Below are 25,170 nucleotides of genomic sequence, written 5' to 3' on the forward strand. Positions count from 1 at the left end.
TGAGACTCCATGTGTATGGATAATATATTCTCTTCTACAAGAAATGTTTCTAGTCCAATGCAATATGCCACAATTTTACTTGTACAATTCATACCGGATCTGACAGAAAACGCCTGTATGAAATTAGAGGCATATGGATGTACAGCAGAGGGCTCATGTACCTCTACAAAAGCTCTAATACAGCTTAGTACAAAATAGAGCCATAAAACAAGTCATAATCTTGAGTCCTAATGGGTATTTTTATCAAAATTGGGCACACGCTGCAGAAACGTCCCCATTCAAATGCATGGAATGTATTATCCAGTCGCAGAAATTTCAGCAACAAATCTTTTTACTGTCCTATTGCATAACATCCTGAGTATTGTTACAACTTGAACTTAAACTCCACACCCATATCCATAAGAGAGAAAAACTTCCCATCATTGCCAGTTATTGAAATGAAAACGTAGATTTCATTTCCTTTGTCGTACCTTCCTTATGGGCGTTATCTGTTGTAAGGGGAAGGAATCATTTCGAGCTTCTGTTTTCTTCTGTGCTACAAGGGACAGTTTGTTCCTAAATATTATATGTAAAACATGACGTACAAGTTCTGGCTAAGCCTGACTTTTCTCTTCTGCAGTGTAAAACTCGCATCGTTAGAAGAGGCTGGTGTAGCAGGTAAGGACAATTCTTTACACTGTAGATATTCTTAATATGACGACTCTCAATGGCATTTTACCTCGCTTATTTTACATTGTGACATTAGTTTATTTTCAATGTAGTGCAGAGCATGGATAACTTTTGTACAGAAAATAGGTCTAGATCTGTTTGGATGAAGAAAACAACAATTTGATATGAAAGTCATATTACTGTATGCAAATATAAACATGTTCAGACTGTAGATGTTGGAATGTTTACATGCAAAGATATAACGTGAAGCCCCAGGGCCCCAAAGCACAATCTGTAACAGGGCAACCAACTATGGCATGTAAATGACAGTACTGGTGTCCTCTTATAGGAGAGGGGGCAAATAGGCCAACTCAGGAGCCACGGCCCAGTTGTGACCGCAACCTTTACATCCCCTATAGTTATACCAATTAATATATACTGTACAAGTTGCTGTTCAATCTTGGGGACCATGTGAAGATCTTTTTTAGTCTGTTTTTATCCTCGTTCATCAAATATTATTCATTGTTCTCTGTATACATTAATACTATCATTTGAATGTGCAATAAATACATTTTAGGCACTAGTCACACTGGCATCATGCTTTCTGTTTTTATTTATAATGGATATGACTGATCCGTCATGAACAGCTATAATCTTATACTTTGACTTATAGTAGTTTCCATTGGTTTTGGTTTCTGTCAGCTACCCTTTTTTTTTTACTGGATAGAATAGTACAGCATGCTGACCTGACGGAAAAAAACGAACGCAAGATTGAACAGCGCCTAATAGATATTGCCTATAACTGTAGAGCAGTATTCACACTATACAGAATCTGGTCAGTCATTGTATTATGGCGGAAGCAGAGCACAGCATGACAACTGATATAAGAGACTTATTTCTTCTGCTACTGTTTGACGTGTAGAAAGAATAAAACAAAATAGACACACAGAGATTCAGCGTAAATAACAGACACTTACCAGTAATTCCGTTCTGAGGATGTCTATTACCTATGCTTGTTCAAAAACAGATGTTTCCTTGCATATTTTCAGTGGGTAGGAAGCCACTACCACTGCTAAGACCAACATAGTAAGACATATTGCTATCTCTTGGTTGAACTTTTTTTGGGCACATTATACCCCCTGTAATGCCCTGTATGCAAAAAAGTTTTAACTAAATGGGTTTTCCCATCAGAGACATTTATGACATATTCACAGGATATGTCATTAATGTCAGATAGATGCGGTTCCCACACCTATCTCTAGAATGGGGCCCCCTAAACCCCGTTTTATCTTTTTCTGCTCCCTCTGCCTCCCCGGCCACTTCCTGACGATATGGTCAGGAGTTACAAAAACAGCGTAGCTTGCTGGGCTACGCTCTTTCCGTAACTCCCATAGTACTGAATGGCAGTTACGGAAGCAGCATAGCATGCGAGTTACACTGTTTCCGTAACTACCATTCAGTTCTATGGGACTTACGGAAGCAGCGTAGCTCAGCGAGCTACGCTGTTTCCTAAGTCATAGTTGGAATTCACCTGCTTCTGCCGCAACACAGAGAAGTAGAACGAGGTATAAGGGCCCGTTCTAGAGATAGGTGCGGGTCCCAGAGGTGGGACACGCATCTATCTGACATTTATGACATATCCTGTGGATATGTCATAAATGTCTCTCATGGGAAAACCCTTTTAAGTATAGGCCCTGCTGACACGTTCCCTTAACATTTTAGTAATGAGACCCTGACCCCTAGTGGCTCTGTATGCTATTTTCAAGGAAAAACTTTTCAAACCATATAATAGTCTCTGCCTCAGAAAACTTTATAAAGAAATTGTACCCAAAATAAAAATAAGTCTTGTGGCTAAGTTGAGTGAGTATAATTAAATGACAAAATATTTCTTCATTGGGTTTAGTGCACAAAAATACCAATTAACGTACTTTCACAATAGTATATTTTATATCCAAATAGCTATCATGTATTATTTCCTCTTATTTTCTGTCATGCAGGGATATATCTGTTCTATTTTTTATTACAAGGTTTTCACTTTTGTGATGCTTCTCCATTTTTCTGATTGCCTAGATGAAGAACCAAGTTATAGATATCAGGTATATGCTGGAGAGATTGTTTTCTTCCAGTGTAATTTACCATTCTATAAACCATTAAAAACTGACAAAAACACAATTCAGTGGTTCTTACAAAAACCTTACAAAAACCTTGAAGAACTGAAAAGCAGTAAGGATTTGAAAGTCTATGGGACTGCAATTCAGATATCCCCGGCGGAAAGAAGACACTCTGGAACATACATATGCAGGTGAGCAATTTGAGTAATTTCATTAATGTTGTATGAATGTATGTATGTATGTATGTGTATACATGTATGTATGTATGTATATATATATATATAATGTCCAAAAATATGTGGGTGCAAGCCTGCCTGGGTCACGACCATAAGACCCAAAACCAGCAGATCCAAAGAATCAGGCAGCACTCCAAGGTATAGGCAAAAAACTGGTGGTGCTTTATTGGTCCATAAGTAATTGCAACGTTTCAGCTCAACACAGAAACGTTGCAATTGCTTATTGACCAATAAAACACCACCACTTTTTTTGCTTATACCTTGGAGTGCTGCCTGATTCTTTGGATCTATATATATATATATATATATATATATATATATATATATATATACATATACACTTGTGTGTGTATATATCTATATAAATATAAGAGCTCGGCCCTCAAGTATTTGGTGAAATTATTCATAATCTTTATTATGCAATCCACTTACATGAAAGTTTTCGGCCAAATTAGGCCTTCATCATAAAATTCGGATTGCTCGGGAACGTAGTAACGGATGTTGCATATGAGAGCGACTTACCAAGTCTTACAGCCTGTTTCTTTTCATTATGTTCCAGAGAAATCCAAATTATCTGATGAAGGCCTAATTTGGCCGAAAACATTCATATAAGTGGATTGCATAATAAAGATCACAAATTATTTTACCAAATACTTGAGTGCCGAGCTCTTATATTTATATCGCTAAGGGATGGAGTCTTACTCGAGCACCACCTAACACTGAAGTGCCGTACATTTCCTATACATTATATACCTATATAGACATATATAGATATACATTTTATATACATATATATATATATATATATATATATATATATATATATATATATATATATATATATATATATATATATATATATATACAGTGAAGGAAATGAGTATTTGATCCCTTGCTGATTTTGTAAGTTTGCCCACTGTCAAAGACATGAACAGTCTAGAATTTGTAGGCTAGGTTAATTTTACCAGTGAGAGATAGATTATATAAAAAAAAAAAAAGAAAATCACATTGTCAAAATTATATATATTTATTTGCATTGTGCACAGAGAAATAAGTATTTGATCCCTTTGGCAAACAAGACTTAATACTTGGTGGCAAAACCCTTGTTGGCAAGCACAGCAGTCAGACGTTTTTGGTAGTTGATGATGAGGTTTGCACACATGTTAGATGGAATTTTGGCCCACTCCTCTTTGCAGATTATCTGTAAATCATTACGATTTCGAGGCTGTCGCTTGGCAACTCGGATCTTCAGCTCCCTCCATAAGTTTTCGATGGGATTAAGGTCTGGAGACTGGCTAGGCCACTCCATGACCTTAATGTGCTTCTTTTTGAGCCACTCCGTTGTTGCCTTGGCTGTATGTTTCGGGTCATTGTCGTGCTGGCAGACCCAGCCACGAGCCATTTTTAATGTCCTGGTGGAGGGAAGGAGGTTGTCACTCAGGATTTGACGGTACATGGCTCCATCCATTCTCCCATTGATGCGGTGAAGTAGTCCTCTGCCCTTAGCAGAGAAACACCCCCAAAGCATAATGTTTCCAGCTCCATGCTTGACAGTGGGGACGGTGTTCTTTGGGTCATAGGCAGCATTTCTCTTCCTCCAAACACGGCGAGTTGAGTTAATGCCAAAGAGCTCAATTTTAGTCTCATCTGACCACAGCACCTTCTCCCAATCACTCTCAGAATCATCCAGATGTTCATTTGCAAACTTCAGACGGGCCTGTACATGTGCCTTCTTGAGCAGGGGGACCTTGCGGGCACTGCAGGATTTTAATCCATTACAGCGTAATGTGTTACCAATGGTTTTCTTGGTGACTGTGGTCCCAGCTGCCTTGAGATCATTAACAAGTTCCCCCCGTGTAGTTTTCGGCTGAGCTCTCACCTTCCTCAGGATCAAGGATACCCCACGAGGTGAGATTTTGCATGGAGCCCCAGATCGATGTCGATTGACAGTCATTTTGTATGTCTTCCATTTTCTTACTATTGCACCAACAGATGTCTCCTTCTCACCCAGCGTCTTACTTATGGTTTCGTAGCCCATTCCAGCCTTGTGCAGGTCTATGATCTTGTCCCTGACATCCTTAGAAAGCTCTTTGGTTTTGCCCAGGGGTCTCAAGCACGCGGCCCGCGGGCCGCATGCGGCCCCTGGGGCTGTCATCTGCGGCCCGCGGGACACTGAGCCGCTAGTATCGGCTCTGCTCCGAGACTCTGGAATTCCCTGACATCGCTGTCCACATATGAACAGCGATGTCTGGGGCTTCCCCAGAGCCGGAGTCCTGAGCAGAGCGCTGGTGTCGGCTCTGCTCCAGGACTCTGTGGAATTCCCTGACATCGCTGTCCACATATGAACAGCGATGTCTGGGGCTTCCCCAGAGCCGGAGTCACGAGCAGAGCGCTGGTGTCGGCTCTGCTCCGGGACTCTGTGGAATTCCGTGACATCGCTGTCCACATATGAACAGCGATGTCTGGGGCTTCCTCAGAGGCGGAGTCCCGGGCAGAGGGCTAGTATAGGCTCTGCCCCGGGACGCTGCGGAATTCCCTGACATATCTGCCCATATATGGACAGTGTGTTAGGGTCTTCCCCATAGCGGAGTCCCGGGCAGAGGGCTAGTATAGGCTCTGCTCCGAGACTCTGGGGAAGCCTCTGACATCGCTGTCCATACATCAACAATGATGTCAGGGGCTTCCCCACAGCAGGAGTCCCAGTGATGTCAGTAGCACAGGTGGAGTCCCAGGAAGAGCCTACTAGCGCTCTGCCTGGGACTCCAGCTCTGGGGTTGCCCCTGACATCTCTGTCCATATATGAGACAAAGGAAAATATACAAGATACCATAAAGACAGTCAAGAAGAGAGGGAAGAGGTAAAGATGGAGAAAGTAAGTTGTTTTGTATTTTTTGTCAGGAAATAATTTATTTTTTCTGTTAGTACAGATTGAAAAATCTCTGCATGAAAATGATAGTACACGTCAAAGAAAGGGAAAACTGTAGAAAATATGGTCCTAATAGTCTACTTTTTAGAAACACTGACAAAGGATCTATCTCATGCCCTTCACTAAATTGTCTGCAAGTAAACAACATAACAAATGTCACATGGTACAAGGTGAGTAGTCCAACTATCTCCTATATGTCACAAATTTAGGCTTACGTGGAGGGTCACAATTATAAAAATAAAACCTGGACTGCTTCCAGATTCATTTGATAATACTAGGTTAATTGGGAGGTATTATATATTTAGGACAGCCATGTTAGCTTTCCTTTAACCCCTTAATAACAAAGGTATTTTAAACATTAATGACCAAGCAATTTTTTAAAGAGAACCATAGGGCTGTACAAACTCTGCCTCACTATACATTTTTTTCCTATCTTTCTACATTATTTAGATATCGGTGCCGTTATATTTAGCACCCGATATTTAAATAACCCCCTGTACTGTCAGTGGGGTGTGTAATTGTCAAGGGGGCGTGTAACATCGCTGTGAGACCGTCCAATCAGCTACGGACAGTGTCACAGCAAGAGCTGAGGAGAGGAGAGCGAGAGCATGTGCGCGTGCAGCTCTGCCGCCACCACGGAACAGAAGAGGAGAAGAAGAATGTGAATTCTTCTTCTTCCGTTCCATGGCGGCGTGAGTATCTTTGGCAGCGGCATCAGAGCTGTGCGGGCACGCTCTCACTCACTCTTCATCTCTCGGCAGACAAGGAGAACACTCTCCTCTCTCCAGCTTTTGCTGTGACACTGTCCATGGCTGATTGGACAGTGTCACAGCAATGTTACACACCCCCCTGACAATTACATGCCCCAATGACAGTTCAGAGGGTTATTTAAATATCGGGTGCCAAATATAATGGCATCGATATCTAAATAACGGAGGATAGGATTTTTTTTTTAAAGTGCTCCAGGGTTTGTGCAGCCCTGCCTACATTCTGCACTTAGCCTGTACATGTATAGGCAAGTGAAAGGTTCTCTTTAAGTTTTTCCATCATCTCACTCAAAGAGCTATAACTTTATTTTTCCGTCGACATAGCTGTATAAGGACTTTTTTTGTGGGACAAGTTGTATTTTTTAACAGCACCATTTTGGGGTACATATAATTTATTGATTAACTTTTTATTAAGGATTTAGTGGGGTACTGGGAAAAAAACCTGAAATTTCTACATACTTCTTTGCGTCTTAATTTTACGCCGTTTACCGTGTGGTATAAATAACATAAGAACTTTATTCAGCGGGTGGTTACGATTGCGGCAATACCATATTTATATAGTTTTTTTTATCTTTTACTACATTTACACAGTAAAAACACTTTTTTTTACAAACGTATTTGTTTTTGTGTCGCCATATTTTAAGAGCCATAACTTTTTTATTTGTCTGCCGATGCAGCTGTATGATGGCTTTTTTTTTTTTACGGGACGACTTGTAGTTGTTATTGGTATCATTTTGGAGTACATACAACTTTTAGATCACTTTTTATCATATTTTTTTGAAGGTAGGATGAACAGAAAACAGCAATTCGTTAATAAGTTTTTATTTTGGTTTTTACGGCGTTCACCGTGCTAGTTAAATAATGTAATCGTTTTATAGTTGGGTTAGTTACGGATGCAGCGATATCAAATATGAGTAACTTTTTTTCACAATAAAGCATTTTGTAAGGGGAAAAATTGTTGTTTTTTTTAAAGTTTTTTAACTATTTTTTTTGTCCCACTAGGGGACTTCACTGTGTGATCTTTTGATCGCTTTTATAATACACTGCAATACTTCTGTATAAAACTGACAGGCATCTGTTAGGCCCCCAGGCTACCATAGAAACAATTGGCAACCCGCGATGCACGCGGGGATGCCAGTGGGTGGAGAGAGGGAGCTCCCTCCCTCTTAAACCACTCAGATGCGGCGCTCGTTATTGAGCACCGCATCGGAGAGGTTAAATATGATCGGAGAACACTGCTAGTGGTCTCCGATCGTTGCCCTGAAGCCCGATGCTGTTAGGAACAGCCCTGGATTCAGGAGCATCCTGCACGATTTGGGAAAAGTCTTTCTGAAGTGCCGACGTGAAAAGGCGGCACTTCAGAAGAACTACACTGAACGGCAGATGTAAAAAGGCTATACACCAGTTGTTTAGGGGTTAAAAAAAAAAAATGAAAAAGGCATTTCTACCAACAAATTTCAGAGCTTGTCCCCCCAGGTAATGGTTGAGTGACTTAAAAAAAAAAAAAGGAGGCAGTGGCATTTAAATTACAATACCACCCAGGGTCACTAGGGGCAGTGTTGTGACAACCTTACAAGAGTATGATACGTGGGCTTGTCATGTTTCAAGAACCATATTGTCTATGAATAATGGAGATTCCCATCTTTACTTACATATAAATATAATATTTAAATAACCTGAGAAATGATAACTTCTTATTCCTTTAGTATTGCCTTTTTAATGCATTTGATTGACTGACTTTGAGCTTCTAATCTTTATTTTAGACTGTGGAATTTTTAAAAGTGACATCTCCAAACCGTTTTACTTTAAAAAGAAATAATAGTGATATTCAGTTTTCTAAGATCTATGTAGAAGATGCTGGAATTTACACCTGTGATTATAGTCTATATATGAGTGGAAAGGAATGGATAATGAGAGCAACTATTAAGGTTTCAGTTGATGGTAAGTGTTCTACTACATCCATAATGTTTCATCACGCAATACAAATCAGCTGCAATACATACAGGTTGAGTGTGAGACATTTGATAGCAGCTTACATCGATCCAACTGATACAGTATGTAACAACAGACAGATGGTAATCATACATTGAGGGGCTAGGTTGCTGGGTGGGAGAAAAGAAAAAAGAACCACATTATGAGGCCTAATGTAGAGGGGCCATTTTCGGAAGTGACTGCACAAACAACTGCTTGTTTCTGGATCATATGAGACTAGTATTTTAAATAGAAACACAATCTCAGACCACCATAGACTATAATTAAACGAGTTTTCCCATCTCATAAAGAAATGGCATAACTCTAAGATATGCCATCACTTTCTGATCAGTTCTTAGAATGAAAGGGTCGCTGTGCTGGTTTGGCACTGTGTATCCTTCAAAGTTTTTCCTGCACTGCGGCACACTGACCACCGGCTGTGAAAAGAACTGCAACACAGCCCCATTTGCTTTTAGTCCCGGGAGCGCCTCTGTGCAGGGAAAAACAAAGAAGCCCATCCTTATAAGAAAATTAACTTTAATGTCCATGACTATTTTAGACATGGAGTTTACAAGAAGTCAGAAAAGAAGGTGTTAAATAAATAAATCATTGAATACATTTTATTTCTTAGTAGCTTATACATAAATTAAAGGGGTTGTCTGGGCATGGACAACTGATGACCTATCCACAGGATAGGTCATCAGTATATGATCGGTGGGGGTCTGACACCCGGGTGGCAGATGTTATGCAGTGTATGCAGAGTTCGGAGCCGGAAGCGGATGGCTCAGTACACTGCATAGCGGCCATGATACAGAATTGCAGCTCTGCTCCTATTCACTTGAATAGGAGCAGAGCTGCGGTACTGCAGCTCGACCGCTATTCCATGACCGGAGCTATGTGCTTCTGGACATCTGGTGCCCGGAGGCAGCTGTAGTAGCTGATTGGTGAAGGTCCAGGTTTCAGACCCCCACCTATCATATACTGATGACCTATCCTGTGGATAGGTCATCAGTTGCCCATGCCCGGACAACCCCTTTAAGATATACACACAAGATAAACAAGGTCTTTGAAAAGTGAATTTATATTTTTCTTGCAGTACCAGACACACATGAACCCCCTCGTGTTTTGGGTCCATCCAATGGGACTGAAATCAAAGCAGAACTTGGTAAGATTTTTATAGTTAGTTACGGTCATGGCTGTGGTGTATGTGGACCCACTAGGCTGCTCTGCCGTAGTGGAGTAGCAGCTGGCCAAAACACAGTCAATGTAAGTCTTTAGAAGTAGAGTACCTGTATAACAGTCCTAGTAGACACTTCAGCACAGATGTCACTTGGCGTGACAGATGGCGCTTGGCAAAGCAGATGACACGTGGTATAGAGGATAAACTTGACGCCAACACTAGACTTTGCTCAGGAACAAACACAGTTACTGGATACAGGAAACAGGACACGGGAACAATGGGAACAGGATATGTGCCGATGGCCGAGAGGAAGGGTTCGGGAGTGCGGCTCCCGCACCGACAGAAGTGCTGGCGTTGTCACTCGCAGTGTCAAGCGTCATGACCCAGTCATTTACTGTACAGCGCGACGGAGGAAGTCTCCGTCGGCTCTGTAAGGAGAGGAAAAGCGTGCCGAAGTGACGGGAGTCGTCATGACGTCCCGCAGGGGGCAGGGGTCGGGGTTGCCACGAAAAGGAGAGAGAGGAGAGGGACAGGACACCATTGAAGAGGGAGAGAAAAGTTAGATTCAGGGATCGTTTGAGCCGGAGAACGGAAGGCTGCATGGCTGCACAGCCTGAGACTGCATATACAGCTACCCCCTGAAGCTGTGGATCTCATTTAGTCAGATAAGCACTGACTTGGATGTATCTTCCCTTACTCGGTGTGGCTACCTAAGGCCGATGTCCCTGGGCTGCAAATAAGTGATACAAACTTGTGACTGTTCTAGCGTATGTGATGTGATTTCAAAGAAATATTGCAATTGTTAGTGTGTGAAGCAGACAGTGCAAAACGACAAAAGACTAAACTGTGATTATACTAATGTATGGCTTGAAGGTGTCATATAGAGATTCAAGTATATTGTCGTTACTGGACTGGCTGCGCTTTCAGGTGAGGTTATAGCAAGGGCCCACCGGGAGGGAGGTAGAGGGATACCGTGAAAGGTAGCGGTTAGCACCGTAATGACCCGCGGTGGCGCCCGGGAGGTCCTGTTAGTCCATCTGACACTCACGGCATAACCAGCAGCCGAGAGTGTGACTCTTACTGCTGGTATTCCGCTCAGTAGTGGGTAGCTACCATGGTAACTGGTGGAGACGCTTCCATCGCCACCTCCGGGCAGCGTGAGTTCAGGCGCGACCTCTCCCAGGGGGACTCCAGCGGGATCGATGTCCCCACCCTTAGTTCTACTGTCTGTTTCACACTGAAGAGGATTATTGTCGTTGTATTCCAGAAAAGTTATTGCAAGAATGTGTCTCGACTCTTCTCTCTTCAACCCAAGCAATTGTACCCTTGCAACAAGGATACAACTAAGGGAGCATGGGTAGACACAACAAAGCACAATCAAGGAGAGGAAGGGCAGAGCCCTTTTTATAGTCCAGGGTGAAAAAGGATTGGGTGGGGAACATTTAACATTTAACATGTGCTTGGGCTGGCCCTTTAAAGCCGAGGAAAAGCGCGCGCACACCCTAGTGGAGACAGAGGAACAGTGCAGCCGAGTATGCTGGTGTGTTCTGCGGTCGCAGTTGCCGGTGAGTATAATGTCCCGGCGGTCAGCGACTGCAAGCATAACAGTTACTTCACTGGTAGTTGCAACTACAGTGTTGATGGGGAAAATTTCATGGAGGTGTGATTATAGGATTTTTTGTTATTTTTTTTAAATAGTTTTTATTATGCAATATTCCCAGAATATCAGAAAACTTTTTTAAAACTGAGCAGTTTGGTAACATGCACTGCTCCCTTTAATCTGCGCAGCACACAAATCAGAGGCTATCCCCACACGGAGAAAGTCTTTTCTACACAGACTGCCTCAGGCAAAGCGGTCCTGAATCGATCTGCCCGATTATAGAGAAAACTGTGCAGTGATATAGTTACAGTAGTACAATCCTCCCTATCTACTCCATGCACTCATCTCTATGTTCAGTGCAGGATGAACACAGGCAGCCAGCCCAATGCTGGAACCTGGAGAGGCGAGTAACCACTGGAACCCAGGTATACAATTACCACCATCACTGTTCATCACTAATGATCTTAAAATGAACAATTTCACTGCCCTAGATAACCAGGTAGACTGACAAAAACCCCTTCACTGCCCTAGACCTCCAAGGTCTGAAGCAACCCCTTGCCGCTGCAGTTATTTTTTGTTTTTTCATTTTTGTTTTTACAAAGAAAAATATAATTGTTAAAAAAAAATAATTATGTCGCTACATTCTGAGAGCCATAACTTTTTTCTTTGATTGTGTGGTGTGAAGGCTTGTTTTTTGCAGGGCAAGCTGGAGTTTTTATTTAAACCAATTGGGGTACATACAACTTTTGATCACTTTTTAGTGATGCTTATTTGTAATAGTTTGGACTTTTACTGACGCGGCAATACAAATTATGTATAATATTTTTTTTGTTTACATTACTTTTGGAGGGGGGAATCATAAAAAGGGGTTTTTTGAACTTTTATTATTTATTTTTGTATATGTATAAAAAAAAGTATTTTACTTTCTTTTATTATTCCCCCTAGGGGGACCTGAACTAGTGATCATTGGATCGTGAACAATATACTGCAATATTATGTATTGCAGTACAGATGTATTGTCTCTTGTCTCTGATAACTTGCTGCAGTGTGATATCACACAACAATAGCCATTGAAAAAGTCAAGATAAGGGAGCTTGCCACTGTGTATTTAATGCGTTAAAAGTCAAGATAAAGATGGCTACATCTGTACATTGTGTTTTTTACCGGCTCCAGGGCTTAGGCCTCATGCACACGACCGTAGCTGTGTGCACGGCCGTGATTTTCGGGTCGGCCGGCTGCGGACTGTCAGCCGCAACATGGCCGCCGCCATTGTTTTCAACGGCCGTAATAAGACATGCCTGTTCTTTCTGCGGTCCGGGCTCCCGGGCCGTGCAAAGACCGCAAAAACTACGGTCGTGTGCATGACCCCATAGAAAAGAATGGGGCCGCAATTCTCCCGTGGATTTTCGGGGGAATTGCGGCCGCAAAAACACGTTTGTGTGCATGGGGCCTTAATAGGAACAGAAGGATGGCAGACCTGGGGGCCTTCAGCAGCCATCGGCCATCGGCAGCCCAATGGCTTTTAACTGGTCGCTTTTAACTGCCGCATCTAAGTGGTTAAATGCTCGGGTTAGGAGAAATCTCAGATTCCAGCCGTTGCAGTGAGGTGTCGGCTGTAGCATACAGCCAACACCACCTGAATTAAACACTTCACCCACTTTTCCTAACAATCCCTAGTACTGCATTGACTTAACTTGCTCATACAAAATAAACAAATGACGTAGTACCAAATGACAAATCCAGTTTTGCTTTGTTTGTATCCCAGATGTTATAACTCCTGATGAGAAGTAATTACAACCACATTCTGTAAAGTTCAGACCGTCAAGAAACCGAATGTAAATAAGATTTTACCCTGCTTTATATACACCGCTATGTGGTTTGGAAAACCTAGTTTCACATGCCAATATACACCTACATTCCCTACTTTTACAGTAGTTACATGAGTTTTCTAGTTTGACCTAAACTGCTATTGTTATATATATGTTTTTAATTTTAAAAAAAACACGGTAAATGTTCACAAACCTCCTCAATCACCAAGAAAACCCCCATCAATTACACACAGTTTTGGCTTTGACTCTGAGGATGCCCTTCTGCTGCGGTTTTGTAGTTTAACCCACCGCAAACCTGCACGCAGATCAGCCCTTATTATTAGGACTAATCTTTGTGTGTCTACCCAACGCTGTTTTGGCGTGGAAACTGCATCAAGAAGTGACATGTCACTTCTATTTTTTTAGCGAGATGGCTTTCAATTCCACACCTTAAAAATTACGCCCTGTATGAACAACGGGGCAGTTTTGAATTGACAAAAATGGGAGGCATTTCCCAAGTGAAATTCATGCAAATTCCAATTTGGAAAAGGCGTGCAATCTGTCATGAATTTTCCTCTGTAACGTCCGTTCGTGAAGTTACTGCTGTGTACAGTATATCAGATGTCTCCTCCATTCTGCTCTCCCTCCCATCTCTTCTTTGTGCTATTTCACTGAAACACCGAAAGATAGAGAAACTGTAGCTGCACCCCCGTCCTCTTTAAACAGTTAGGCCCCATGCACACAAACGTGTTTTTGCTACCGCAATTCACCCGCAAATTTGCGGGAAAATTGCGGTCCCATTAATTTCTATAGGCCCATGCACACGACCAGACGTATTTTGCGATCCAGGCTCATTAAAATGAATTTACACGACCATGTGCATGGCCCGCGATTTGTGGGCGGCCCCCGGATAACACTCCGCGACCGTCCAAGCCGCAAATCATGGGCCGTGCACACCACTACGGTCGTGTGCATGAGCCCTTAAAAGAAGACAAGGAGGAGGGGGATGCAGCTGCAGTTTCTCGATCCCCCAGTGCTTCAGTGTAACAGCGTAAAGGAAAGATGGGAGGGAGAGCAGGGAGGAGACATGTGATTAGCTGTACACAGCTGTGATTTCACACCCAGAAAAGCTGGTCCACTAATCATGTGTGTAGTGGGAAAATATGAATTTGCAGAAGGCATGCAGAGCGAAAGAAGAAGAAAATGTTTAAATGCAAAGAATTAAGTAATTGTGTTTTGTTCTTTTTTTTTTTTAACAAGGCATACTTTGATTATTGTTTAATACAAAGTTATGCAGCTCTCACATTTTTTTTTAGTTCTCTGCTTGCTGTCAGTGAATGGCTCCATTACTTGGAGGCTGAAAACCGTCCTGATCATGTCCAACTTACATAGGTGCGCAGTTTAAGTGCATCAGAGCTCTCTTTTGTAACGAGTTGCAAACCTGTGTCAATTGGACAATATATTGTTCCGTTCATTTGAAGGCAAGCAGAGATATAATCATAGTGTATAACGGAAGGTTAACTTTTAGTTATAAAATTATTAAACTTCATTTACATAAAACCAGAAATTAATGTAGTCTATTGCACTTTAATGCCACAGTTATACTTCAGAACTGCTTTTCCTATTTTACGTGAAATTATGGACTTTGAGTTGATTTTTTTTGATCAGGAAAACCCATGAAAGTAATTTGTCGAATTGGTTTTGAATATGAAAGATCGTTTAACCCAGAAATTAAATGGACAGTTTTTCATCCTGAGGCCAAAAAAGAATATTTTGGGGGACGTGAACTTTGGTAAGAGAAAATCTGTATAAAAAAATTAATTTCACTTGTGGCATTGTTCAGTTGCTAGATTGTAATTAGACAATAACATCCCTTTCAAGTCACGTCCCTTTACCATAAGCATCAGAAAATATGATGGGTGGTTTTGACTAACCTGACCCTCCTGCTAGGAAAAAAAACCCAGAAGAAACCCCCAAACTGTAATGAGCCCGACTTGCCATAAGACTGCAGTACTAGACTTCACCTATACCAAGTTCCGGGACACTAGGGCCATATTGTAAACCAAGTGGACAGTCAAAAGGAAGGGAATTATGTAGCATGTATTACAATATTGACAGGCAACAGGAATACAAGAAACAGGAACTCAACAATTGAAGACAGGGATGGTAACAATATGATGATGTCAGATGGATGATGGGCACAAATGGATAATGTGTGATGACAACAGTTGGGTGATGGTAACCACGACGATGTGGAAATTATTGCAGTCAGACGATGAAAACTCATCTGATGAATGATAATAACAAGCAAATGCTAACTGGATCTCTCTATATATATTCCTGGATCTGTCCGTAAGCACTGACCCTAACACCATATCACTAAATCTCACTGTCCCAAACTCTGTCCCTAATGGAGACCCTAATCTGCAGACACTGTCCCTATTACAGCACCAGGAATATACTAGGAACCACAGGAAATGAAAACCAGCAAAGAAGGGAAGTAAAACAGAGAACAATTGTGACAGGATAAAACTGAACAACTAAACAAGACCAAACACTGAAACAAACAAGGACTAAGGAAATACAAGACTAGGCTGGTAACATATCAGAGTAGCACAAGCAAACACACCCTGCAAACTTTTGAAAGGGAGTCTGTCATCAGAAATTTGCCTATCAAAGCAGCAGCACAGTAATATAGTGTAGCTTCACCTGAATCTAATGCTGGTTTAATTTTTCAGCTAAGTGGCTCCGTTGCAGCGATAATAACTCTAACTCTATTCCATATATGCAGATAAACTTTTTGGAGCAATAAGGGGGTCACCGTTGTTCCAAACTGCTCTACCTTCTATCCCCAGTCCGACCCTTCCTTCTTTCATTGATTAACAGGGTCAGGCAGTGTAGAATATGGGATCACACCTTGCCCCGTAAGCATGCCCACGCCTCTGCTCCCAAATCAGCGCATGCGCAGTACATCACTGAAGTTTCATCGGTCTAATCGGCTGTACTTCGAATGGGCTGATTACGTCACACTACACCCGGGTATAGTGTGACGTAATCAGCGCATGCGCAGTACAGCCGAATAGACCGGTGAAATGTCAGTGATGTACAGGCGCACTCATGGAGAATACAGGGCCATGCGTGATCACGTCTTCTACACAGCCTGGCCCTATCAATCAAAGAAGAAAGGGAGGGTCGGACTGGGGATAGAAGGTAGAGCAGTTTGGAGCAACAGTGACGTTCACCTCGCTCAAAAAAGCTACTTTGCTTATAACAAATAAAGTTATTATCGCTGCAACAGAGCCACTCAGCGGAAAAATGAAAACAGCATTAGATTCAGGTAAGGCTACACTATATTACCATGTGCTGCTGCTTTGTTAGGCGAATTTCTGGTGACAGACTCCCTTTAACCGAAACATTTTATTAAAAATTATTTTAACTTTTTGAGATACAGCTGCTTTGTATCCTGTATATAGAACAGCTGTATCTAGCACTGAAACCGTATTCGTCAGGTCAGCAGGACTGACTGGTTCAGTGTCAGCGGTTCCTGCGTGTCTCTGGCACGCAGGATGGAGCTGTTACCGATCACATCTAAGTTCATAACACATAATCCTTACTTGGCTAACTGACTACTTATTTCTTGGGTAACTTTGTTTCTGAAGAGCTTAAATTCAATGCTTTACAGCCATATTTGTGGACAAAATAGAAACCAATTTTACACTGGATAAATATATAGAGGGGTTACCCAGTAAGCATAATATCCACTTCTAAGCCAGCACAGTCCAGATATAAACCCTCTATGTAGTAATATCTCAAAGCATTAAATAAGCCTAGATTAAATACAGATGTATGAACCACCTCAATTTCTGCAGGCAGATAGACATAAGTCACGCCACGCTGCAATTCCCCTGATGCTTTACATACAAATCTTTAGCAGTTTCTTTGACTTCAGAGTCACTCCTCATCCCCTCCTGGTCTTATCCACACTAATTCAAAGGGCCCCGACTCTGCAGCGTATGTGAGTGTGGATTGGGGCGGTGTTTAGGTCTACTTACAAGAACTTGCATGGTATCTCTGCAGGCCAATTTATAGGTTGATAGATCATACCTTCTAGCATGTGCCAGATCTTACAGCCCACTGAACCTTTTCACCTAGTTAATATATATTGTATTAACTCCAAATACTGATATATTTGCTTGTTTAATTCTGCCCCAATTTTGGAGATCTGGATGTGAGATGAATATAACTCAATAAAGGGCAGCCTAGTGCATAAGAACTTGAAAAAAGCAGATTTTAAAACAACTACAGACATTTTATTATATACCCTATGACATAAACCCAGAATACTCTTCATGGGACTAGACAGAAGTGTTCAGCCATGTAATTTTGCTGTATTAGTGATCACTTTTCATTTTGCTTCTAGTTTAAATACTACCAACTATCTGGATGGATATGAGTGTGTCTTCACAGTCACTTTGAATAAAGTAACAACAAAAGATCTACTTACATTATTTCAATGTTCTGCTCGGAATTCAATAGGCAATGTTACAACAAGTGTCAAGCTGTCCAGAAAGGAAATAGGTAAATTAATATCCTGTGGAACATCAACAGATTTTTGCTTGTTGTTAGCTAGTTGTAAGTTTTTTGGGGCCATCCTTTTTTTTCTTCCACTGTGCCCTTGAGAAAATAATCATGCTAATAGAAGTTTGGAGATGTTTTCATTTTTTAGATATATTGTTTTTATACTTGATAAAATGTTTTAGAATGAATACAGTATAACTTGCTACATATGTTTATTTATGCTCGAAGCAAATGTCTACTTTTTAAAATTTAGATATTTAATTAATGTACTAAAAAAGTGGATAATCAAATAAATGACCGACCATGTACGAGCTAGCTATGCCAGTGGGAGCAGATCATCTCTGCATTCTTGCTTATAGATATGGGTCCCAAACTATCTATGATGTCTAGAGAAAAATGTGGGGGAGAGATCCTCCAGCTCACCTGACACATAGCATGTGTGTCGTAGACATCGCATGGAATCTCGTGTCGGCACACGATGGGTGAAGGCAGACAAAGGCAGAGGGTTGAGTCCAGCGTTGTAGAGAGGTAAAACGGAATCCTGTTCCAAGTTTACTAGTTCAAATTAAAAGGTCCATAGGTATGGAGTCTTAGTGTGCAGAAAGGAGTGTATGTCGGTCCAGTCGTGAAGCCTACGCGTTTCAGACGTGTTAGACGTCATTAATCATGGCTGTGATTAAGGACGTCTAACACGTCTGAAACGCGTAGGCTTCACGACTGGACCGACATACACTCCTTCCTGCACACTAAGACTCCATACCTATGGACCTTTAAAATTTGAACTAGTAAACTTGGAACAGGATTCAGTTTTACCTCTCTACAACGCTGGACTCAACCCTCTGCCTTTGTCTATCTATGATGTCCATATACACTAATAGGGTTGTTTATGAAACAACTTCTTTAAGCCAACGGAATTACAAATACACTTTGGTTCTATTAGCAAATTCAGGACTGGTGTTTACAGGCTGCAAAGCAGCTATGGGAATTCAAATTGCTTCTATTGCAGAGAGAGCAATACAACTAATACTATACTTTTTTCCTGGAAACTGGAAGTATCCTTCAAGAAACGAAAAGATTCTAAACGTTTTGCTATAACATGTTGCTAGTTGTTTGTTTTTATACAAGTGCAAACATACTTTGCGATATCCCTGTACGGATGTAGCCATCTTTATCTTGACTCTGATAACTTGCTGGAGCGTGATATCACACAACAAAAGCCACTGAAAAGCCATTGAAAAAGTCAAGTTAAAGAGGCTCTGTCACCAGATTTTGCAACCCCTATCTGCTATTGCAGCAGATAGGCGCTGCAATGTAGATTACAGTAACGTTTTTATTTTTAAAAAACAAGCATTTTTGGCCAAGTTATGACCATTTTTGTAGTTATGCAAATGAGGCTTGCAAAAGTCCAAGTGGGTGTGTTTAAAAGTAAAAGTCCAAGTGGGCGTGTATTATGTGCGTACATCGGGGCGTTTTTAATACTTTTACTAGCTGGGCGTTCTGACGAGAAGTATCATCCACTTCTCTTCAGAACGCCCAGCTTATGCCAGATCACGCTGTGACGTCACTCACAGGTCCTGCATCGTGTCAGACGAGCGAGGACACATCGGCACCAGAGGCTACAGTTGATTCTGCAGCAGCATCGGCGTTTGCAGGTAAGTAGCTACATCGACTTACCTGCTAACGCCGATGCTGCTGCAGAATCAACTGAAGCCTCTGGTGCCGATGTGTCCTCGCTCGTCTGACACGATGCAGGACCTGTGAGTGACGTCACAGCGTGATCTGGCAGAAGCTGGGCGTTCTGAAGAGAAGTGGATGATACTTCTCATCAGAACGCCCAGCTAGTAAAAGTATTAAAAACGCCCCGATGTATGCACATAATACACGCCCACTTGGACTTTTACTTTTAAACACACCCACTTGTACTTTTGCAAGCCTCATTTGCATAACTACAAAAATGGTCATAACTTGGCCAAAAATGCTCGTTTTTTAAAAATAAAAACGTTACTGTAATCTACATTGCAGCGCCTATCTGCTGCAATAGCAGATAGGGGTTGCAAAATCTGGTGACAGAGCCTCTTTAAAGTTTCTTGTCAATGTGTATTTAATGCGTTAAAGCTCAAGATAAAAATGGCTGCATCTGTATATCACAAATCTATAACAATCAATGTCTTAGGGCACGTTCAGACGTAGCGGAATTGCTGTGGAATTCCGTTGCGGACAGTCCGCAGTGGAATTCTCCAGCGGCTGTTTTTTACATTTGTTTCTATACATTTTTAGGCAAGTTAGTTCAGACATTGCAGAAAACTCCGCTGCGGACCATAGGCTGCGGTGCGGAATTTTTCCTCCACAGTATGCACTGTCTGTTGCAGAGAAGAAGCGGAATTTCACTGCGTATTTCAGGCTTTGCAATACAAAAAATGAAATCTGTGGCAAGTCCGCTGTCTTTTCTGCAACGTCTGAATTACCTGTCAAATATGCAAATGTTGGTGGAGATTCGTTGCGTAATTGCCCCGAATCTGCACCAACATTTGCTGCGGAAAAATTCCGCCACGTCTGAACGTGCCCTTAATGCAAATACCCAATCCCACTAAAGGAGGAACCAATTTTCTTACTTTTTTACTTTCAACAATTTTTCTCCCAACAGACCAGGTGTTCCGGAGCTATATTTTGTGTGCATCTGTACTGTTGCTTCTGATCTTGCTCATGGGTGCTGGAACAGTATATTTACACTGGGTTGAAATAGTGTTGCTTTATCGCCATTACCTGTCAAAGGATGAGACCATTGGAGGTAACATTTCATCCCCTACACATAAAATGGATATATGTTGTGCACAAACCACCTTTGTACCGGATTTTATAATAGATCTAATCAAACTTTTAGCTTTTATTGTTTGTGGTTGACAAGGACAAAAAACAGAATACCTTTCATGGACAAAAAAATTCACAAAAGATGTTCCATTTGCTAGAAATTATTATTAGTAACTAATGGAAAGGAATGTGCTTTTTTTTTTTAATAAAGATCTGTGGTTTCCCTTTAAAAGAAATACTGTAGCGCTAAAGCTCATTTACAGAAGTAAAGTCCATCATACAATAGAGGTGATCCATGGTTTCTTGTTAGCAATACAGTTTGTCTTTTAAACTTTTCTTCCAGAGGTTACCAATCCATTAAACAAGTTTCATAAATAGGGAAAACACTCAGCAAATTAAAAATGTCACAGTGATGAGGACTGGTTACATATTACCATCTCTGGGGTTCATCACTAGTAGTTAAGCATGGATAAGGGAGCAGGGAATGTATCATTGCATAACTAGGCAGATTTGCCATACAAAAGTCTGGAAAAGTTGGGTAACAGTCCCTGTGAGGACAATAATGGCAGGCATGTTGGTTGACCACAAACTTTCCCAAACACAGATAATAACTATGAAAACGTTGTGTGTCAAACGAATTAGTCCAGAACCAATACAGGCCACTGACCACCCATTTCACCGTGGCATCAGTAAACTTTTCAAGTAATTTATTGTAAAGTTAATCCTACCCCTTGCTGTTTGATATTTTGTCACATGCTGTCCCAGTGACATTCAGTGGCATTATGTTTCTCTTGACTGCGGTCATTGCTTGACACAAATGGCCAGCACTGAAATTATGTGCGTGTGTCAAGTAGTTTCTTTATTTTTTGCCTAAATCTAAATGGTGGGTGGTTATACAGGAGTCTGAAGGCCCGCAATAATCTTTTGTGCAGAATCGCCATTATTATTGACTTTTGATTGTTAGACAGTATTATACTGTTTCTGGTGACAGAAATGACCGTTTGACTATTATTATTATTATTTTAGATGATAAGGACTTTGATGCCTTTATTTCATATGCAACGCAGACGTCTGAATTTAGTGAAGAGACCACTGAAAGCTCTTTTAACAACTATGAAGATGAGCAATTTGCAACACAGCTGTTACCAAGTGTGCTAGAGGACTATTATAATTACAAACTCTGCATCCTGGAAAGAGATATTTTGCCAGGAGGAGGTAAGACAACTCTTCTGGGTTATATTTTGGGTTATTATATTTGTTTTCAGTGCGTTAAAGAGAAGAGGCCAATATTGTTTTTTCATACTTGCATATTTCTACCTCTTAGGGTATTAGGGTACGTCCACACATGACATTAACACTGCGGAATATCTTACTGAATATTCTGTGTGGAAATTCCACAGCGTTTTTACGAGAGAAATTGACATGCTGCAGATTGAGAATCCGCACTGCAGGTCAAATTCCGCACTTCTCTGCATATTGTTTCTGCAACGTGTGGAAGAAATTTGTTCCAATCTACTGCTACTGTAATAGGAAATTGAATTTGTCATTAAAAAACAGCGCAAATCCTGATCCTAGGAAATCCTAGGAGACAGTGAGAGTCCTGCAAACCCCACCCACATAGACCGATTAACGGGCTTCTCTGTAAACGCACTGATACTGGGAAAGCTGTCAATCAGCCTGTGCGGGCGGGGTAAGCAGGACATTTCTACTATTATTTTTAATTGTATGTGTATATTATATAAATAATCAGAGATATCGCTAAGCTGTTTTCTGAGATAATCTCCATCTTTTTTTTTTTCTAGCCTACGTTGAAGATATTGCCAAGATAATTAAGAGAAGCAGGCGAGCTATTTTCATACTATCTCAGAGATACATCACAGGTCCAAGCCTATTTGAGCTCCAGGCAGCTATTACATGTTCCCTGGAAGAACAGGAGAACCTTAAACTGATTCTGATTAAGTTGAAATCTTTTAAAGAACCAGAGACTTTACCACATATAGTGAAGAAAGCTCTAAGAGCTCTACCAATAGTCTCCTGGAAAGGGGACTTTAACAGTAAATCTCCTCAGACTACAAAATTCTGGAAAAGGATCAGATATTATATGCCAGTGAAAAAATGCAAGGGAAATGGAAAATTATGATTTATTATGGCCTAGAAAACTTGAATAATTAGCATCTGGAGAAAGCCAAGTGGAGTCGACAGATGTTGCTTCATTCTGCCAATCGGCAGTGGTCACAATCACTGCCGCTGATCGAAAATTGGTGGCAGATCCGATGTCATCAAAATCTATCCTGAGACAACCCCGTTAAAATGAAAATGCTCCTAAATGTAGCATCCTGTGTATATAGCAGTGAAGTGCTTCTAGTGACATTATCAGGGTTGCCAACCTCCACTTCAGAAATTTCTGGACAACTGAGCTAAAAGTCATGGACAGACCAAAATTTTTACGGACACATTACAAAATCGTTGCCTGTGCACTGTGCAGTGTGCTAGGAGTGACTCAACAATCACAGCTCCGCTTGTAGCTTTCCCCCGCTAACTTAAGTGATGTTTTCTCTGATTAGAGTCATTCACTTTCCCTTTTTTTCTCCATCCGGCCCAGACCAGTGTGACGACTTATTCCAGCCACGACTCGTCTCTGCAGAATTTGACACAGAGACATGTTGGTTTCTCGCTTTTCCAGCATCCTCCTCACATATACCCCATCCTCTAAACAAACTCGTAATCCACAATGCCCCAGATGGTAATAATGATCCCTCAGTGCTCGACACAATAAAAGTGTCCCCTCAGTAACCGTGCCCCCTGAAGATAACACCACACACAGCCCCCCTTGTAGATAGCCACACAGCTCCCCCTTGTGGATAGCCACACAGCTCCCCCTTGTGGATAGCCACACAGCGCCCCTTGTAGATGGCCACACAGCCCCCCCTTGTAGATAGCCACACAACCCCCTTTTAGATAGCCACAGCCCCCCTTGTAGATAGCCACACAGCCCCCTTATAGATAGCCACACACAGCCCTGTGTATATAGCGCCACACAGCTCCCCCTTGTAGATAGTGCCACACAGCTCCCCCTTGTATATAGCGCCACACAGCTCCCCCTTGTAGATAGCACCACACACAGCCCCCTTGTAGATAACCACACACAGCCCCATGTAGATAGCGCCACACAGCTCCCCCTTGTGGATAGCGCCACACAGCTCCCCCTTATAGAAAGTGCCATACAGCTCCCCCTTGTAGATAGCGCCACATAGCCCCCCTTGTAGATAGCCACACACAGCCCTCTCTTGTAGATTGCGTCACACACAGCTCCCCCTTGTAGGTAGCCACACACAGCCCCCTTGTAGATAGCCAGACACAGCCCCCTTGTATAGACACACACAGCTCCCCCTTGAAGATAGCCACACACACCTCCCCTTGTAGATAGCCACACACAGCTCCCTCTTGTAGATAGCCACACAGCTCCCCTTGTAGATAGCCACACACAGCTCCCCCTTGTAGATAGCCACACAAACCCCCTTGTAGATAGCCACACAGCTCCCCCTTATAGATAGCCACATAGCCCCTCCCTTGTAGATAGCCACACAGATCCCCTTGTAGATAGCCACACACAGCGCACCTCTTTCCTTGTGTTGAGGCTCTGTCACCAGATTTTGCAACCCCTATCTCCTATTGCATCAGATCGGCGCTGCAATGTAGATAAGAGTAACGTTTTTTTTTTTTAAAAACGAGCATTTTTGGCCAAGTTATGACCATTTTTATATTTATGCAAATGAGGCTTTCTTAAGTACAACTGGGCATGTTTAAAGTTATGTACAAGTGGGCGTGTATTGTGTGTGTACATCTGGGCGTTTTTACTTCTTTTACTAGCTGGACGTTGTGAATAGAAGTGTATGATGCTGACGAATCTGCATCATCCACTTCTCTTCGTTAACACCCAGCTTCTGGCAGTGCACAGACACACAGCGTGTTCTCGAGAGATCACGCTGTGACGTCACTTCCTGCCCCAGGTCCTGCATCGTGTCGGACGAGCGAGGACACATCGGCACCAGGCGACAGAGGCTACATCGACTTACCTGCAAACGCTGATGCTGCTGCAGAATCAACTGTAGCCTCTGGTGCCGATGTGGCCGTCACGATGCAGGACCTGTGAGTGACGTCACAGATCTGCACTGTCAGAAGCTGGGCGTTCTGAAGAGAAGAGGATGTTACTTCTCTTCAGAGCGCCCAGCTAGTGAAAGTATTAAAAACGCCCCGATGTACGCACATAATACATGCCCACTTGGACTTTTACTTTTAAACACACCTACTTGGACTTTTGCAAGCCTCATTTGCATAACTACAAAAATGGTCATAACTTGGCCAAAAATGCTCGTTTTTTAAAAATAAAAACGTTACTGTAATCTACATTGTAGCGCCTATCTGCTGCAATAGCAGATAGGGGTTGCAAAATCTGGTGACAGAGCCTCTTTAAGTAGCGCCGCACCACTCCGCACTGCCTCCCCCCTTCCCTTGAACTTAGTGCAAACAGCGGAGA

At 41.9% G+C, this 25,170-nt stretch overlaps 1 protein-coding gene across 1 annotated transcript; it reads left to right on the forward strand.

The window, feature by feature from the left end:
• The first annotated feature begins 575 nt into the window (after window positions 1-575).
• Window positions 576-24,297, forward strand: IL18RAP (interleukin 18 receptor accessory protein). The gene is made up of 10 exons (XM_075851116.1): window positions 576-657; window positions 2,608-2,950; window positions 5,923-6,091; window positions 8,452-8,629; window positions 9,756-9,824; window positions 14,916-15,039; window positions 17,668-17,825; window positions 20,470-20,613; window positions 21,660-21,848; window positions 22,436-24,297. The coding sequence occupies exons 1-10, from the start codon at window positions 576-578 to the stop codon at window positions 22,771-22,773; spliced, it is 1,794 nt and encodes a 597-aa protein (XP_075707231.1). The 3' UTR covers window positions 22,774-24,297.
• The last annotated feature ends 873 nt before the right edge of the window (window positions 24,298-25,170 follow it).

This window comes from Rhinoderma darwinii, chromosome 2 (assembly GCF_050947455.1).
Source record: "Rhinoderma darwinii isolate aRhiDar2 chromosome 2, aRhiDar2.hap1, whole genome shotgun sequence".
NCBI lineage: Eukaryota > Metazoa > Chordata > Amphibia > Anura > Rhinodermatidae > Rhinoderma > Rhinoderma darwinii.

Bases quoted from the DNA above. Each gene is read 5' to 3' on its own strand.
- IL18RAP (XM_075851116.1), top strand. From the start codon at position 576: ATGACGTACAAGTTCTGGCTAAGCCTGACTTTTCTCTTCTGCAGTGTA. The intron at 658-2,607 runs GTAAGGACAATT...ATATCCAAATAG, and splicing joins AGAAGAGGCTGGTGTAGCAG to CTATCATGTATTATTTCCTC. The intron at 6,092-8,451 runs GTGAGTAGTCCA...TCTTTATTTTAG, and splicing joins CAAATGTCACATGGTACAAG to ACTGTGGAATTTTTAAAAGT.